Genomic DNA, 20,040 nt, shown 5'->3' with positions numbered 1-20,040 from the left:
AACCTCTAAAAGTGAACTTCCAATTCTAAAATCTGATCCAGAAAAATCAAACGTTAAGTATGTACTAGAGGAAAGGGGCTGGAAATAAAAATATAAAACTAAGACATTCACAATTCTCAAGGAATTTTCATTCTCCAGGAATGATAAAATATTCACAAAACAAGTGAATATGATCTATATAGGAACACAACAACACCAAGAAGGGATAGTAACAACTAAGGGAAATAGTAAAGGTCTCCAGAAGAAAATGGCACTTGAATTGAGCCTTAAATGGCAAAAGGTCGGGACTTCCATTATATATAAAAAACGTATAAAAATCCCCTACAGCAAGATGGGGAAGGGTTTTTTAATAAACAGCTAACTGAGTAACCTTTAGCAAGTCACTTATTTGACTGCCTCAGTTTACTCAAATGTAAACTGGAGATAATAACACTTAGCTCCCAGCATTGTTGTGAGGATCAAATGAAAATTACAGTGTAAATACTAGCAATTAATGTTATTTTTACTAGTCTGAGAAAAGTTGTACAAGAGTCAAAGAATCTCTTAAGATAAAGGGTAATGACATAGGCCTAACCTTTATGATTATTCGTGGCCACCATGTGGAAGAAACTATTAAGATACATACTAAGTATCTCTTGCAAGCCATACTTTTCTGCTTAGCAGATAGTAAAATGTCAGGGGACAGCTACGTGGCATAGTGGATAGAGCACTAGCCCTGAAGTCAGGAGGTTCAAATCTGCTCTCAGACTTGACCCTGGGCAAATCTGTAAAATGTCAAATCTTTTACAAAAATGATGGTAAATATTTTTAGCAGGAGAAAATCCTAGTTAAATATCCTACATCAGCCCTCAACTACTAATGCCTTTCCTTTCAATACTATATTCTTCTATATGCTGTATAATACATATTGTTTTTCCTGATAAGCTCAGTGAAAACAGGAATTGTATCTCTTTTTCTATGTATGGTTGTAATCAGAGCAAACTGTAGGCATTTAATGTTTGCTGACTGAATGACTAGAAGAGATCAGACAACTACAGACAGGATTTGAATCCTGAATTGTTCATCTCCCTCACCAATAGTCTTTTGTAAAGTGTCACATCACCTCTGCAGCACCAGAGAAGGGAAGTAACATCTTGATTTTCACAAATGCAAGAAAGAAGTCTCTTTTTACAATATACTCTTAATACAGTTGAACTTTGATTTACAAGTCCCATGTAAAAATAAAGGCTAATGAATTAGTACTCACATAGAAAAGGAAGATCTTGAAAACAAGCTATGCAAGACTCACCCATTACTTTGTCTGACAAGATCAGACCAGTAACTCTAAGGATACGCTAGATACACAATTTACCTTGATTTGAACAAGTCTTTCATGCTATTCATTTGTAAAAGACTGGAAAGAAGAAAGCTATGCTTTAATATAGGTAGGTGAATTTGGAAGCAATTAAATGGTCTTTAATGTCAGTTTGGAACAAACAATGGAATGTCCCAGAAGTGATGGGTCCTGTACATTTTTTTCCCTTGGTCTTTTTGCTCAAAGTATAAATGGCATACTTCTCAAGTTTGCAGATAACACAAAGCTAACAGGGAAAATTAGTACAAAGGATTGTACAGAAAAATATATCTAGGGCTAGGAAGTATCAGTTAAAGGAATTGAAATGTCAAATGAAATTATATGCTACAAAATATTTATTAAGGCTCAATAGAGTTGGAATTTGGTATACTCAAATATAACTGTCTTGACTGCTTTTGCTCCACCTTTTTTTTATAAGCGTTAAATGGCCACTTACTAGAAAGGTTTCAGAGAGGATTCGAATTTCTAAATGATTTCTAAGGCTCTAACTATCCTGAAATTCCCAAGGGATGATGATCCAGCATCAAGTTCATGTCTAAGAGGAATAACTTCATAAATATAAACTTAACCTGCAAGTTTTTGAGAGAATTATTATTTTTTACACAAAGATAAAAAAAACCATTACATTCATATAAATGTACCTAATGAAAATTGGGAAATTACTTTTCAAACTTTTTATTGACAGCAACATCCTCTGTATGTTAACAGCAATCCATCTTTTAATACATTTAAAAATGTCCACCATACTACTAATCCATCATAGTAGTGGTACTAAATATAACCTCTCTTTCTGAAAGAAATTGAAATTTACTGTAAACTTATTTATTCACATTATTTATAAGTACATATGAATATGTAGTTTATATGTTATTATATTTTAAAATTCTGATATAATTTAGTAAATTCATCAAAACATTACCTTGTGATAGGTTCACTGCTCTCAGGAGCTTACATCCTAAAAGGGAAAGAGGGAAAGGGGCAAAGGGGCAAAGGTACTCTTCATATATCTAAAAAAATCTGGAGAAGAAATGTTTTGTGTGGGCCAATTCTAAAAATTATACTAAATGTAATTAAATGAAATTGAAGCTTTTTAGTTCTTTGAATTTTAAGCGAAGCAAAAACAAACAAAAAGTCTCTCCATTTTCCCTAAGGAACAAGGACAAGAACTTAGAGTCTTAGTAAAAAGCTTACACAAATGTTAATAGAAACCCAAGAATATGCAAGGCACTGGGAAGATGGCAAAGAAAAATATATAAGGTGCATATTTACTTTCCTTTTTTTTTTTTTTTTTTTTTTTTTTTTTTTTTTTTTTTTTTTTTTTTTTTTTGCTGAGGCAATTAAGAGTTAAATGACTTGCCCCCTGGGGCACACAGCTAGGAAGTGTTAAGTGTCTGAGACCCTATTTGAACTCAGGTCCTCCTGACTTCAGGTCAGATGTGCTATCAACTGCGCCACCTAGCTGCCCCAACACTTATCTACAAGAAACAAACTATATGGATATAGGAGAGGGGAGGACAAAACAAAAAACTTTTACTTCAAGCCTATTTATTTTTATCAATGTAAATATTGATATGTTGGGTATATGTACCCAAAGAGATATGGGTAGCATAAATGGAGATGAACATTTTTGTTAATGTTTTATATTATATAAATATAAAATATTATAAATTTATAAAATTTTTATATTTTATTTTTTAAAATGTAGATTTTTCATTACATGCAGTGAAGCACTTTTTTTCTTCTATGCATTCTTTTCCATTTTCCTTTTTGTATCAGTTTCTCCCTCCTCCCCCTTGCCAAGTCCTCATTCTTCTATACCTTGAATTGGTAGTTAATCCCCTAACTCACTGATATATAATAAAATTATAACAATGCATGTTGCTAGAATTGAGGCATCATTGAGAACATCTGAAGATTGGGAGCTTTTTGGAAAAAAATAAAACGTTGATATTTAAAACTAAAAAAGAAAGATTTGTAGGAAGGATCATAAGAACTTGGTATCATAGGTGAAAGACCATATACAACTAAAGTGGAGCCATTCAGAGTTTAAAGGTCACAAAAGCAGCAAGCCATCTCCTTTCTAGAGTTAGAATTAATAATCTTATTCTGCCAAGTCTCAACACATGTTGCTGAATGAAATCTGTAGTGATACCCCTACAAATCTGTTATACAATCTCAAACAGGTGTCTTTTCATCCCTCCTCAAATCTCCCATGACTCCCTTTATTGATTTCCTATATGTAAAAAGGAAAAAATTTGAATACAGAGAAAACAGCAGGAATAAAGAGTTCAGATGCAAATATTAGGTAGAATGGATTCACTTCTTAACAGAAAATAACAGTAATAAGGCAAGCTTTATTGTCAGAAACTTTTATTGGAAATAGAAATAAGGGTGTGTTGGAGGGAAAAAAAAACTTGTATTCTGTTTTCCTTACTCTGTAACAACTATGCATTATTTGTATATACCTGTGAAAATCAGTAAACTGCAACCTTCAAAATTACAATCTACAAAATAACAAGAGGACACTGACGAATTAAAAAGGGACATTCTTTTGAGGTCAGCCTCCATTTTTGATTCATTTTGTTAACCAATGATTCCTCCAAAAGTCACTTTCTCCCACCATTCTCTTTCTAAGGGATGAGATTTTCTCAGTAATTCTGAGGAATAGGAATTAAGCCACATGCCTGGAAGTGGATGGGAGAAGTAATCATTTGCCAATCTTGGCAGATTTCACCACTCAAATACCAACATTTTCAACAACGAAATATAACTATATGTTTCAGATACTCTACTAATAAAAATCATCAGTTCTATATAACTGATGAAATGCCTGAAGATTACATTATGCTGAACACATTGTTTCCACAGCACTGGCAGCTGCTGCAAGGGACACCTGCATTACCACTGCAGTATCACCAAGTCTAGTCCAGGGTGCAAACAATGAGTTAAGAATATTTACAAAACAGGTGAAGAGGGATGAAAAAACGTTTTAATTACTTAAACATTTACCTAACATTTTAATTACCAAAACACCTATGGTAGGTTAATCAGCACTCCTAATTAAGTTTAAGAGACCTGAAGCCACGGGGATCTCAATTTTCCATGAACTATTGGAGGGGAAGGAAGGCCAAGGATATTGGAGGAGCAGTGTTCTATTTAGAGTTAGGGAAAATAATTACTATCTATTTAAGGAAGAAGATAATGGTATCACAAAAGAAACTTTAAAAAAAGTTGAGTAAGGATAAAAATGAAAGAGGACAGGTAAGTAAGTACATATTCCATATTTTAAAGACGAAATCAACAAACACTGAAATCTCTATTCACACCAAATGAATCCAATTAGGTTTGCATTTGCAAGAAATGTAAAGTGAATAGCCAGTAATAGGTGGATAGTTTGCTTGTATTGGGATGGCTATAATCACAAGTTAAGGGAGTTATGACAGATAATTAATAATTAATTAGTTTCACATGCAAGAACAGAACATGTTAACACCATGAGGTCAGAAAGATCAAGTGACCTAGCTAAGATCTACCTAAGTGACCTACAGCTTATATAGCAGAGACAAATCAGCTTTAAGAAATTTAAAGAAATTGGAGACATAGACCCCCCCCCCCCCCCCCAAAACTGACCTCATACACTTAACACTTCCTAGCTATGTGACCTTGGGTAAGTCACTTAACCCCAATTGTCTCAGGGGGAAAAAAAAGAAAAAAAAAAGGTAGGAAAAAGTAGAGGTAGAGAAACGTGTGGATTTATGGTAGTAGGACAAGGTGTATAGATTAATGGGCAAAGGATAAATTAAAATTGCTATGAAGCAAATGTTATGAAGTCAAAAATAATGAGAAAAGGATGGAAATCCTTTTGTTGAACAGGGTTCCAGTCTAGGCCAACAGATCAAGCCTGATCAAGATGATGGCTAAAGAAGAAATTACATTTTCTCTTCTATCTGTGTCAAAGACAGATCTCAAAGGTGGGGTGAGAGAAGAGGAGGTGTTTGATCACTCACATGAATGAGGCTGGAGATTGCTTTATCCTGTTTGTCCAAGTACAAAGTAACAACTCTCACCTCACTAAAGTAACCAAAGAGTTTTTTAATACACAATTTTAATTTAACACAAGTACACCTCAATCACAAGACATGAGAACAGAAAATAACAAATGAAAATATTTTTCTCTCCTCCACACATGATGTTCATGAAGTGCTGTATACTTTCCACTACTTAAATTGCTCGGTTTCAGCCATAAACCTCTATCAATCTGAGGCAAAGAAAAATATCAACAAAGACTGACAAAAGGACCCATAAAAGAAAATATCACCAAATATTGATGACAGCAAAATTTCTCATGGAAGCACATAGGTCTGAATGTAATGTTTACTTTTTAATGTTAACTTTGGAATTTATAGTAATTCTTATCAAATTAGGCAGGAAAAAAAGTGTGACTAACGTAATTGCAATTGGAGAGTCTCAAATCTCTCATCTCACACCCAGTCACTCAGACAAAGTTAGAAAACGCCAGGGTCTAAAGAACAGCTGGGCCCTCCATGGAACAAGCCTGAGCACCCAGCTCTACCTACCCTGCAATTCTGACCCAGATTTTGCCTGTGCTGATATTTCAACTGAAGATGGCCCTAGATGCAATGGGAGACTTGGTCTTTTTTAAAATAAAGTCTTCAACAGCTCTCAGTTTGAAATCATACTCATTCATTAAGGTTAAGAATGAAAGAGCACACATTCCATATTCTAGAGAAAAAATTATTACTAACACTTAAATCTTCTCTATTCACATCAAATGAACCCAACCAAGTTCGCACTTACAAGAAATGTAATCTGAATAATCAGTTGGGACAACGTACTCTAAAAAAATCACCCCCTTCACAAACTGTATGCAGGCACCACCTGTCACTTCATCAGCTCTCGGCCTGTTTCTTACTCTGTAAAATGAGGATCACAATATATTGTGATCAATATATTGCTCTGAAGTGCTTTGAAAACCTGAATTAAATTCTGAACACCAGATTTTAAGATGATCTTGATATACTGACCTATATCAGAAGAAAGGAATGGAATCGTTTCATATGTCATAACTGAAAGTAACAGAATATTTTTTTCTCTGGAATTCTGGCCTTGGAATTGAAACAAACAAAGTTACAGGGAAGCTATAGAATAAAAAAGTTGATTAAGTTCAAAAATAGAAGCTAGGTGACAGAAATATGCCTACATATAAACATCAAAACCTATACTTAAGGCTTGATAAATACTATCTCCTGAACAGATAGGATCTAGGTAACTGCAGGCACTTCTCTTAGACAAATCCTGTAAGCTACTTGTGTGTCTGTTCTATCTTCTTTTATGACATGATTTGTCATTTTTGGATCTCCTCATTCTGGGTTTTCTAAACAAGGAAGGTACTTACTTTGACAAGGGAAATGCTAAATCATTATCGTTCAGCAACACAGCTCCCTTCAAAGCTCTTTCTATGGAAAAAGAGGATCTGATCTCCTTTTTAAAGGAAAATCAAGGGCAGCCAGGATTCAATCTTGCGTTTTTTTCAATGGGGGAAAAAAAAGGTGAAAATTCAGTCATTCAGGTTTTAAAATGGGAACACCAGAGTTTCAAATGAACAGCTACCATTAGAACTGAAAATCATGTGTGAAAATTGGTAGGTGCCCATTTTTCACAAAACAAAATTATGATTTAGTGGGTCTGTGTCTGTCACTGAAGACTTAAGTAGAAATTGGAAGCCTGCAGGAATTTTCTTTTTACCAAGGAATTAGAAAATTCCACACACACACACCCCCTCGCCCTACCCAGAAAAGGCACTATGGGTGCCTTGGGACTATAGCTGTGAACAATCTCTCTTTAAAATGTCCCATACAGCTAAAAGATCAGAGGATATGAACAGATAGTTCTCAAAAAGAAGAGAATTGTGTTCTAAATAACTAATATGATAAATGCAAACTAAAACTTTTAGACAGGCAACAAAAATGAATAATTGGGAAAATAATAGCCAATCTGAAAAGTAATCGAAATCTGAAAGTCACTGCTAGACACACAGTAATAAGAGCCTCTCAGGGGAAAACGGCAACAATGCTGATACTACTGTTTAACAGTGTAAAAGTCTTTGTGTAGCTAAATTTATTAATTGAAATAACTAATTAAGATTTTTAGTTAACCTTAATTGCTTAAAATGGCAATTAATAAATGTTAAGTTTTGAAAATGAAGGACTGAACAATTTTTGAGTACCCTTTATGTTTTAAAAACAAACCTTTATCCCTCTACACTAAGGAATACTATTGTGGAATTGAATTTTATACCTATAGAAACATGGGGTGCAGTTTATGAACCTCTTTTCAATTACTAATTATAATTTGCAATATACCCATTTTTAAAAAATGGCCAAAATCATTGATTAGAAAATCAACCCTTACAAAAGGACCAGTAATTCTTATTTTTAATAAAAGGCAATTTTTTGACTGGACAAAGCAATGACATATATACCAGTAATATTTCAGTAATATATATCCACATCTATACCCTACAAAGCCTTATAGTATAATCTACATGGGACAGTACATAATAATAGGGAAAAGGAATAAAAGGGAAAGGGAAAGAACAAATTAATAATGCAATTCCCTGAAACTGCCTTTTGAGAAATGGGTACAAATGTCATTTTTGACCCTCTATGTGAAAGTCACCTAATGAGGCAAGTTATTTAACCTAACCAAGCCCTAATATGTCTCATAGTCAGGGAATAAATAAAAGATAGAGCAAATAAAATTCTACTCTTATTTTGTTTTTATTTATTGAGTTCTGATATAGTCTTAGGAGATGTTGCTTAAATTATCTCTTACTGTTCATCTGATTCTTTTTAGAGTTCAGATAAAAATAGGGCTTTTTGTAATTATTAATTAATGAGGAATCTGTCTCATTAACCTCCTGAGTTTTGTTACAGACACATTTTTCTGAAAGGGTACAATAAGACCGGTCAGTATTAATTAATCAACAATAGTACAATTATTACCTCACTTGATCTTCACAACACCCCCAGGAAGGGTCTGCTATACCCCATTTAACAGTTAAATGTAAAGCAAATAAGAGTGTAAAGTGATGGAGTCACAGTAAATTCTGAACTCGGGTCTTTCTGACAATACAAAAAACATAGATTTTTAAAATAGTAATTTGTATAGAAAAATAGACAATGAGAGGAAGGAGGCAGCACCACAATGTTAAGGAAAGGTTATATATAAGGAAATCAATAAAGCAGAGATCCCACTCCAGGCAAGTGGGACAGCTAGTGTAAAAACAGAGGTTAAAGGTTAAAAAGAGGATTACTACCAAAAGCTAAATAGAAGAATTTATATTTTTTCCTGGAAGCATATTGAGCAAAAAAGGAGCCAAGAGCCAAATCAAAACAATGAAAGTATCATGACAAGAGTCAAACTGAAGATTAGAATATGGAAAGGAATTTGGAATTATAAAAATTAAATGACGATACATTTCCTACCAGTTTTATCATATTTTTTCCCACCCTTGAAAAATACCAATCTCATTTTCAACCTGTCTTCAAAAAACTCCTAATTTATCTTCATGTTCCAATGAAAGACATTTCTGGCATTACATGAATCATGGCAAATGGCTAGAGTAGTAGACTGTCAACAGAGGAATAGTTATACAAATATGTGTTACATGAATGTAGAACAAAGAACATGATAAATACAGAAAATATAACTGCCTTACTCCCAATCCCCTCCAGAAAGAAAGACTGAACTTGAGCACCACCTTCAATATGGTCTTTGTTGTTCTAGCACCTTCCTTCTCCAAATTACCTATTTATTTTGTAAATAATCTATCTATACACATTGTTTCCTGAATTAGAATGCAAATTCCATCAGATCAGGAATAGTTATATTATAAATATACTTAAATAGTTAAATAGTTAATAGATATTGCATATCTACTTACCTATAGAGGGGAAAACAAATGCAAACCCATAATTGGTCTACATATATATGTCACTAATGTTCTCATCTCTGGAAAAAAAGTTGGATGCCCTCCATTAAACCAGATTCTAAAAGGAGGCTAGTAATTCAGACAAGAGTTTTGAGTCAAAATTTTATCTGGTTCCAGTTCTCTTTTGCTGTTTGTTCTATCACTTTTGTTAACAGCATGCAAGCTTTGTTTCTTTTTTGATTTAACTTATACTGTCACCGTCTTCACTCTCTTGATACCATATGGACAAAAATAAAATTTTCACATGGGATTTCTAATTTGACTGATGGCTAAACTCTTATTTTATTCTTTATATTGCTTTGATATTTTAATCCTTTTTACTCTTTATTTTCAATTGGCTAAATAAGAATTTATTTTTCAGATTCCTCTCCACATTATCATCTTTGTTCAAGTTTTCAGCTGTTTATATACCACATAGATATTGATATCTAATGCCCTTCTGCAAATATCACTGTCAAATCATTGCTAGGCCCAAGAAATTCAAGACATCCTATCTTATGGCTAACAAAACACTTTACTAAATAGTGGTGTCAAACTCAAATAGAAACATTCTTCTCACTACAAGGTAACTTTTGTTGCATTTTTATTTGGGGGGGGGAGGAGGAGAAAAATTAAGCATTTTTTTTCCTGAATTATATTCTAATCTGGTTGGGCAAGCAGCAAGTTTGACACCTAAATGGAGATTTATATGATTTAATAAAAATATAGAATCATAGGAACAAAGGAATCCTTGAAGTCTTTCTCTGGAGGTCAATGAGTAAAAAGTGATCACACTGTTCTTTTCCTCTTATAAGAAGCTTTGGCACATCTGAGTGCAACCAATGCCAGACTTTGTGGTCAGCCATTACAGAATCAAGGCCCTAAGAATGGACTCCAAGTGGTTGTGCCAGATTCAGAGTAAAGTTGGTAATCTAATGTCACGTGAAGATCATGCTGAAAGTAAAGGCTCCTGCTTTAAAACTTTTAAATCTTAAGAAATAGTATGGATAAGTATAGATATTGTGAAAAAAATAATCCACAATCCTTTAGTAGTAGTGAAGCAACTCGGGAGTATTTGGAGCTACATATATATGTGTATCTTATAGAGCATTTAGGTCTTCGTTGTACAAATGAAGAACTTGAGATCCAGCGAGGTTTAATAGGTCCACCAAGGCCCTCTGACTCAAAAAATAGTGCATGCACCCTCCTATCCATTGTCTATTACAAATGGAAGAGAAAAGGAATATAAACACACACAGAGAGACTTTTTTATCTATGCCAGGCAGCTTCACTCAACAAGGTTAACCAGTAAGCAAACAGCTAATATTTAATTTAGTACCATGAGAATGACAATGTTATATCATCACTAATTTATATTTTCATCAAGGTACAAGAACTGAAGGCCTTCATCTCTTCTTACATGTGCAAAAATTCCAAACATACACATCCCCTGCAAGGAACACCAGAATAATTTAAGGCAACACCATAAAATAAAGGAAAACATTTTAAGGCCTAATCATAAGAAACCTGAATATTTACGAAAGTCTCAGAAAAGGCTTAGAAGATTCAGTAGTGTTGATCTGCTGGAAAGACAAGTAGAACTTTATCAATCAAAAGTCCCATATTGAAAATACATGCTATTCCCTATTGGGAATACAAATAAACAACTCACTAGAATTTCTATCCTATCAGGGAAGCAACCAAATACAGACTTAAATACAAAATAAAGACAAGATAATTTGAGAGAGAACACTAACAAATGGGAAGACACCTGCAAAGAACCAGTGTTCTTTACAATTGTCTTTACAATGCTTGAATTAAGTCTGGAAAGAAGAGGAATTCTATGATGTAAAAACAAAGGAATGCATATGCACCAGTTAGAAAGGCTAGGAAAACAAAAGTCTTTCAAAGCCAAAAAAGTTTGTATTTATTCTACAGGCAATAGGGAGTTTATGCTGTTTAAAATGACACATCTGCACTTATGGGAAATCACTTAGTCAGCATTGTAGAACATGTCCTTGTATAGGAAACCTGAAGCACTGGAAGATCAATTGGGAGTTTATTGCAATAATTCAGACAATAAATAATGAGGCCTTGTCATGTTTGGATGTGAGCAGTGTTTCCAGGGGTAAAAATCATTAAGATTTGGAAACTGATTGTTTGGCTATGGGAGATGAGAAAAATTAGTTTGGGATTATGAACCTAAAGATAACTTTTCAACAGAAATATCTAGAACTCTACATTCTTTTTGAAATGTTGGATGCTAGGATCATCTAAAAAGATGTGATAAATAAAGCTGTAAGAGGTGACTGTAGAATCTCAGAAATACTGAGGGACATGGATGTTAAAATTCTTTATTCTCTCTTATTACTGTCTTGACAGCTTCCGTACTACATTCCAAGAAAACGGGAAATAGTGCGAAAACATTTTTCTACTTATAAACAAGATTTTCAGAGAATAAAATTATATATGTATGTACACACACACACACACACCACACACACACGAAAGCTCTTGATTGAAAATCAAATGAGATGAGTTTGAATGATCTTGGACAAATCCCAAATTCTAATGACTTTCATTTCCTTTCCTCAACTGTAAAAGTATGGAACTAGACTAAGTGATCTCTAGAACATCTTTAAACTCTAAATCTGAGCCAATGTCCACAAAGAACTAAAGTGCCAGTAAAGTTAAACAAATGTTTATTATACTTAATACTGTTCAATAGTCAAAACAGTAGTCATTAGTTCATATCATTAGTCTCATTTGAGATGAGGCTAAAAGGAAAAAAAAAAAGACAAAGTGTCATTTGAAGCTTTTTTTAAAGGCATATAAAAGAAAATAAAGGACAGTTTTAAAAACTGATACTTTTCAGATATAGAACAAGTACAGAACAATCCTCATTTTCTTCTAATTTCTCATTTGATATGGAGGGGGAAAAATCAGAAATAAATTCTTATGAGCAAATTGATAAATAACCCTTAGGGAAAAAAAAGAATGATGTTCAAAGAACATAAAAGTGACTTGGCTATCAAGTCTTGCCAAGTCTTCATCTTATGTTCTTTCAACTATTCTAAAGGATTCTGTTTCAAGACATGTCTAGACATATGATCTAAAAGTGTATGTTAAAGATACAATGTGAGGCTTTTTAAAAGAATAAGCAAGTATGCTGTTAATAAGAGTTGTGAAGTAATCCAGCCACTCTGTAAAGCAATGGCCAAAAGATCTATATACCCAAAAGTTAGTAAACTCTGGGTATACCCTGTGACCCAGTGAAACTACTACTACATACACCCCCAAAAAAGATCAAAGAAAGAAAAGCACTCATATGTACATAAATATAGCAACTCTGGTAGCCCATCAACTGAGCAAGTATATGTATAAGAAAGGTATAGTGGTGATCCTTTAAGAAATGACAAGTTTCAGAAAAATATGGGAAAACATGTATGAAGTTAAGCTAGGAGAACAATATACACAGCAATACTCTTAAGGGCACAACTCTGAACAATACAACGGAGACTATAATTCCAAAGGTCTCACACTTCCAGAAAGAATAGAGATGAACTCTGAATGCAGATTACTTCTTTTCCTTTTAATTTTTTTGGACCTGTCTGCTGTGGGAATTTGTTTTGTATGCATATTTGTGACAAGCTTTGTTTTTCCTGTCTTCTCAATGGGTGGCAGAGGAAATAACAATTTGGAATTAAAAATTAATTTTTTAATAGCCAAAATCTGTTTTAAAATGAAAATTGTAATATAACAAGTTACTAAAATACTTACTAAATATTTGAATGATCTAAGGAATTTCAGTTTCATTTTTACTATTTTTTAGTGGAAACTTCTGAAAAGGATTGTCTACAAGTTTCAAGAAGAAAAACTCACTATTTAAAATTAACTTTTCTTTCATGATGTACAGAACTTAAGGCAAACAATGTCAGACTTTTTGGATAGGATAAGTGTATAGTTGGAGGATATTCCCCCCACCCCTCCTTTTTATTATATGGAATAGTTGTCCAGACAGGGGTAAATAAAGTGGGAAAATAAAAAGTCAAAAACTGGTAAAGACTAATGTTAAAATACCCTCATTCCCCAAACATCAGAGATCCTTTTCTTGGCAATGAATGTTTTTCACTACTCATTGAACAATTAGATGGCACAATAGAAGACGGGACCATGGTATCAGGAAAACTGCTGTGCTACAACGCATTATCAGTAAAATAGGATTTTTAAAATAAGTTTGGTGTGAGTCAAATAAAATAATATACTGTAAAGCGCTTTTCAAAATATGATACTAGTGAAAAACATTTCAAAAAAATTCAGATTACTCTTAATGACTTAAGAAATATTTAAACATGTTTATTGTATGAGATAGCTTTTAGCTAACTAGTACATCAGCGCAAAAAGAAGTCTACTATAATTATTTACAGATGTTAGGGAAAAATTAGCTTTCTAACTTTGTTTAATAAGTGCAATGTTGAATTAAAAATTTCCAAAGTTGAGCAAATTAAATGAAACAAAACTAATCGAATTAAAGCATTGTAATAAATGTTTAACGTGAAATTCACATTTAAGGAAATCACTCAAATCTGTACTTCAAATGCACAAGAATAGCAATACTCAAAAGTAAACATGGGAAAATAAGCAGCTAATTAATATAGGTTTACTGAAATTCTATTTAAAAAAAAAAATCAAATATTTTAATAAGCCCTTTCACTGAAAGTTGCTCAGTGAACACACCCAATGTGGATCTTTTCACCTATCTGTAAGCAGATAATTTAACTATATCCTTTGCTAAACAAATTCAGTAACAGTAGATGAGGAGAGCAGAAAAAAAACAATACTGAGAAAATGAAATTCTACTAGAAACAAATAGCTTTTTGGAGATGAGGAGGGGAGGGTACTGGGAAATATCTGTAAAGAGATAACACAATGGAATCGGTTTTCCTTCTGCAGAGCAACTGTAAGGATCTTACTGCAATGTCAGCTCCAAGCACTCACCCAGGGCCTCCAGAAAATGCTCATTGATCATGCAGCCCTTGATAATGCGCATCCGTTGTTTTTTCTTGCCCATCAACCCAGCCTGTTTTCCCTTTGCAACCTTCCACCCCCAGAGAAATACACTTTCTTCAGGGCAGCAGACTGGTAATTACAAAAATTAATACTAGCTATTAAGAAAAATCAACATCGTCCGTCTTTTTTTCTTTTTAATGGACAGTATAAAGATTAAGAATTTCCCGGCAGACAAAAATAAATAGTGTGAACTATAGAGAAGGCCTAAATCAATTCAAGTTTCACTATAGGGGATTCACTAAGTGACACATTTATTTAAATAGATGAAAAGTGTAAAACAGATTCTCAAAATTGATTCAGAGGGTAGGGGGGAGAATAGATGAATTTGATAAAATATTCTGGTGACTGTGGAGAGCACAACTTACAAGTGATTGTTCAGCATGGGAACCCTTTTCCCCCAGGAGGGAAAAAAAAAAGATTTCAAAATGTTTCATGATTAAAGTAATTTAAATCATTTAAAAACTTTAAACTTTATTATTTTAGACAAAAGTGTTCCAGCTAATTTAAATAACTAGAATGAAAGATTTAACAGCTTACTTTAGCAATCAAAAATAGCTAGCTGTTTTTAATATTTAACTACAAACATAACTTTAGGTCTTGATAGATAAATTTAACTGCAAGATATAGATGTTATTATGCACACTGCTGTTTTGTAGGTTAGTAAGTTAACCTAAAGGTCAACAGCATGTGATATTTTATTAAGTGAGGTTCCCCTCCCCCTTTAGTAATATATGCAACACTCAAAATTAACTAGAAAACACTAACACTAATTGTACATTCATTCAGTGATCTGAAAAATAAGCAATATTACATTTATTTTTAAAAGATCTGACTCTTGCTTTTATACCTAAGTTCTTTCTTCCTCAAACCTGTTCAATGTTTTTTTTTTTTAATCCATTTTCTAAGATTTCTTTGTTAAGATTTTGACTTCGTTTCAATTCACAAACCTAGCCCTACCTCAAGAATGTCTTCTAGAACATATGCTTCCATTTCAGCCGCTGTCTCCACCATGTTTTATCAAACTGCCATGTTTCTTACTGCACTATGATTAGATCACTGCCAGCAGGAACACTCCTGTGTCAGCAGCAAGGGAACAGGAAATGGAATGTTCGATTACGGGCAAAGCAGCTTCCAGTGGCCTCGCCAGGCATCTACCAAAAGAGCAGGGGGACTCGGGGCGGGCTTTTTTTTTTTTAAAGAGACAGTAGCTCTATTCAGAAAGAAACTTCTGTTAAGTCAACTAAACTAAGTCAAACAAAAGGTTCTTTTATGCCACTATTGTCAAGTTATATTAATTCAACATTTTAAAGAGATATTTAATCTATTAAACTTCAAGGCTAAACAAAAGGATTCGCTAAATTGGGTTTCGAAGCAATCTGGCCATAGCAGAGCCCTGAAGTATAATAGACTATTAAGGAAGCAATAGAAGAGGCAGAATGATACCGGGTGAGTAAATCTGCTACACACCTTTAACTAAATAAAACTATATGAGTTGGTATTTAGTTAAAGACTGGAAAATTTTTATTTCTGGTGAAATATATCAAGGTAGCTAACAATTCCTAGAAAAAATGTTTGCAGATAATCCCAATTTTTTATTTTTTCCACTTTTAATTACAACACATGTACCACACAACATACACATGCATACTATACAACATACACAGTATATAAAACTAGACACTCCTTTTAGAGCAATTTAAGTGCCTGATTAAGTATTAAGTAAAAAGAATAGCAAAAAGAGAGGGAGCTCAAAATGTTACCTCCAGAGAGAATGTAGGTAAGCAAGCTCTATACAGGATAATCAATAGAAACTATGAGAAAAGGCATTAGAATTTTGCAAATAGTTCTTAGACTATAGTCAACCTTTAACAGACTATGTAGAAATATCTACCACTAAATTTCATCTTACAATTTTTGAAAATATAACTAACATTTAACATGTATCAAACTACTTGCCCTCTAGGGGAGGGGTGGGGGAAGAAGGGAAAATGTTGAAACAGGTTTTTGCAAGGATTAATGTTGAAAAATTACTCATGCATATGTTTTGTAAATAAAAAGCTATAATAAAAAAAAGAAAATATAAATATACACACATATGTACCTATACATACATTTTTAAAAAATGAAAATTGGGGCATTATTTGTGGTTGACAGAAGAGCTCCACAGAATTCATCCTAGGACTTTACACAATGTATATAAGTTCAGCAGTTTTACCATCCCCAAAACAAAACAAAAAACAACAGGACTTGTTTGGTCCTCAACCAATGTGGAAAGAACTAAGGACCGGGAGGGAAGAGGGGAGAAGAAATGCTGGCCAAAATGACTCCCACCTGCACAAGTTCAGAATCACAAAGACTTGTTTAAACTTGCAGGATAGTCTGCCATCAGATGCAACATTCTACAAAAATAATGCCATTTTGCTTCATAAAATAAGTAACAGAAAACCATATAAGTGAGGGAAATCAAAATAAATCCTGAAAGAAAAAAATTTGATGAAAAATTTTGATCCCACCTAAAGTATAAGTGACTTCTCTTTCCTACAAATTTCTCTTCACCTTTGCTGACCTTAACCTCTGCATTTGTATGACTTGTGTCTCCCTACTCTGAATGTGTAAGGTTCAACTTCCAGCAAAAGTGATAATCGGAACAGTTTCAGACCAAGCCATTCATTTTTATCTAATTTAGAAGAAAAACTAAAATTCACCAAATCAGGTCAAGTAATGTATCAAGAAACGCAATGATTTTCCCCCCCCCACCCCCCCCCCCAAAAAAAAAAAAACTAGACAAAAAGTCAGGTCAAAGGCAAATCCAGCACTACCAGAGGCAAACCATAACCAATATCTCAATCCCAAAGTCAAAAGACATTAGTAGCCTCTCATTAGGTAACCTAAAGGGTTCAAATACCATCTCTGATAGTTAAAAAGTTTTATGATCCAATCGTCAATGACTATAGTAATCTAGTGTTTGATAAATCCAAAGACCTCAGCTTTTGAGATAAGAACTCACCATTTGACAAAAATTGCTGGGAAAACTGGAAAATAATATGGCAGAAACTAGGAAATGACCTACACTTAACACCTTACTCCAAGATAAGGTTGAAATGGATTCGTGATTAGTCATAAAGAGTGATATAAGCAAATTAGAAGAATAAAGGATAATCTACCTCTCAGATCTGTAGAGAAAGAAGGAATTTGTGGCTAAAGAAGTACATTACTCAATACAAAATGGAATAATTTTGATTATTAAGTTAAAAAGGTTTTGTACAAACCAAAGCAATACAGATTAAAAATAAACAGGGAACCTATGTAACATGTATAGGACTGCATGCCATCTGGGGGAGGGGGTGGAGGGAGGCAGGGGAAAAATTGGAACAGAAGTGAGTGCAAGGGATAATGTAAAAATTACCCTGGCATGGGTTCTGTCAATAAATAAACAGGGGAAAATTTTTTACATTCAAGTTTCTCATAAAAGCCTCATTTCTATTCAAGCCATTCTCCAATTGATAAATGGCCAAAGAATATGAACAGACAATTTTCAGATGAAACTAAAATCATTTCTAGTCATATGAAAAGGTGCTCTAAATCAGGATTAATGAGAGAAATGCAAATTAAGACAATTCTGACATACTACTACACACCTCTCAGATTGACTAAGATGACAGGAAAAGATAATGATGAATGTTGAGAGGGTGTGGGAAAACATTAATACATTGTTGGTGGAGTTGTGAACAGATCCAACCATTCTGGAGAGCAACATGGAACTAAGCCCAAAGAGGTGTCAAACTGCATACCCTCTGATCCAGCAGTATTTCTACTGGGCCTATATCCCAGTAGATCCTATGATCTTAGAGATCATAAAAAGTAGAGAAAGGGACCCACATGTTCAAAAATGTAGCAGTTTTTTGTAGTGGTAAGAAACTGGAAACTGAATGGATCATCAGTTGGAGAATGGATGAATAAATTGTGGTATTTGATTATTATGGAATATTGTTCTGTAAAAAATGATGGACAGGATGATTTCAGAGAGGCCTGGACAAACTTACATGAACTGATGCTAAATGAAGTGAGAAGAATCAGGAGATCATTATACATGGAAACAAGAAGACTACACACGATGATCAATTCTGATGGACGTGGCTCTCTTCAACAATGAGATGATTCAGGCCAGTTCCAATAGTCTTATGAAGAAGAAAGACATCTGTATCCAGAGAGGACTGTGGGGACTGAGTATGAAACACAACATAGTATTTTCATTCTTTGTTGTTTGCTTGGATTTTGGTTTCTTTCTATTTTATTCCTTTTTGATCTGATTTTTTTTTGTGCAGCATGATAATTGTGGTAATATGTATAGAAGAACTGCACATATAACATAGATTACTTGCCATCTAAGGGAGAAAGTAGAGGAAAAAATTGGAACACAAGGTTTTCAAGGGTGAATGTTGAAAATTATCTGTGAAGGGAAAGGGACCTGTATGTGCACGAATGTTTGTGGCAGCCCTTTTTGTAGTGGCTAGAAACTGGAAACTGAATGGATGTCCATCAGTTGGAGAATGGCTGAATAAATTGTGGTATATGAAAATTATGGAATATTACTGTTCTGTAAGAAATGACTAACAGGATGATTTCAGAAAGGCCTGGAGAGACTTACACGAACTGATGCTAAGTGAAATGAGCAGGACCAGGAGATCATTATATACTTCAACAACAATACTAGATGATGACCAGTCCTGATAGATCAGGCCATCCTCAGCAACGAGATCAACCAAATCATTTCTAATGGAGCAGTAATGAACTGAACTAGCTATACCCAGAAAAAGAACTCTGGGAGATGACTAAAAACCATTACATTAAATTCCCAATCTCTATATTTATGCACACATGCATTTTTGATTTCCTTCACAAGCTAATTGTACAATAATTCAGAGTCTGATTCTTTTTGTACAGCAAAATAATGTTTTGGTCATGTATACTTATTGTGTATCTAAGTTATATTTTAATATATTTAACATCTACTGGTCATCCTGCCATCTAGGGGAGGGGGTGGGGGGGGGTAAGAGGTGAAAAATTGGAACAAGAGGTTTGGCAATTGTTAATGCTGTAAAGTTACCCATGTATATATCCTGTAAATAAAAGGCTATTAAATAAAAATAAAGTAAAAAATAAAAAAAAAAGAAAATTATCTGTGCATATGTTCTGAAACATAAAAAACTTTACAAAAACAAAGTTTTATGACTCTAGAGCAAGTCACTTAACCTGTTTGCTTCAGGTGCTTTAGCATCTACACTTAAAGACTGTGACGATCAAATGAGATACTATTTGTAACAGCACAGTATCTGGCACATAACAGATATTATGCTAAATCAAGGGAAGCTCAAAGAAAATCCCAAGATACTTTAAAATCTACAGTGGGATGGGATGAGTTTTCAGTCATTGGAGGGGCAAGCTAACTCTTCCAAGACTATAGTATTCTGTCCTGAAATATAGAGAGCTCAAAAATCCAGGAGGCCTCAATCTGAAGTCAATCTCAGAAGGGCTGACCACTCCCCAAAACCAAGTAAGGAGTGGAGCGTAGCCTATCAAAGAAAAAATCCTGAGCATTCAGGAAAAGGTCAAGTACCAAAGC

At 33.9% G+C, this 20,040-nt stretch overlaps 1 protein-coding gene across 7 annotated transcripts in view; it reads right to left on the bottom strand.

Moving 5' to 3' along the window:
* The window catches only part of ANKRD17 (ankyrin repeat domain 17), a 106,863-nt gene extending 90,513 nt beyond the window's left edge, over positions 1-16,350 (bottom strand). For 2 of the 7 annotated variants that reach the window (XM_031944105.1, XM_031944106.1), the window contains exon 1: positions 15,375-16,350. In XM_031944105.1, the coding sequence (XP_031799965.1) occupies positions 15,375-15,428 (54 nt within the window). In that variant the 5' untranslated portion in view covers positions 15,429-16,350. The remainder of the gene's footprint in view (positions 1-15,374) is intronic. The other 5 variants (XM_031944107.1, XM_031944108.1, XM_031944109.1 and 2 more) reach the window with 3 other exon arrangements.
* Positions 16,351-20,040: the final 3,690 nt, after the last annotated feature.

Source organism: Sarcophilus harrisii, chromosome 6 (genome assembly GCF_902635505.1).
Source record: "Sarcophilus harrisii chromosome 6, mSarHar1.11, whole genome shotgun sequence".
NCBI lineage: Eukaryota > Metazoa > Chordata > Mammalia > Dasyuromorphia > Dasyuridae > Sarcophilus > Sarcophilus harrisii.
The sequence above is the reverse complement of the archived record's forward strand: the minus strand, read 5'-3'. Positions and strand labels throughout refer to the sequence as shown.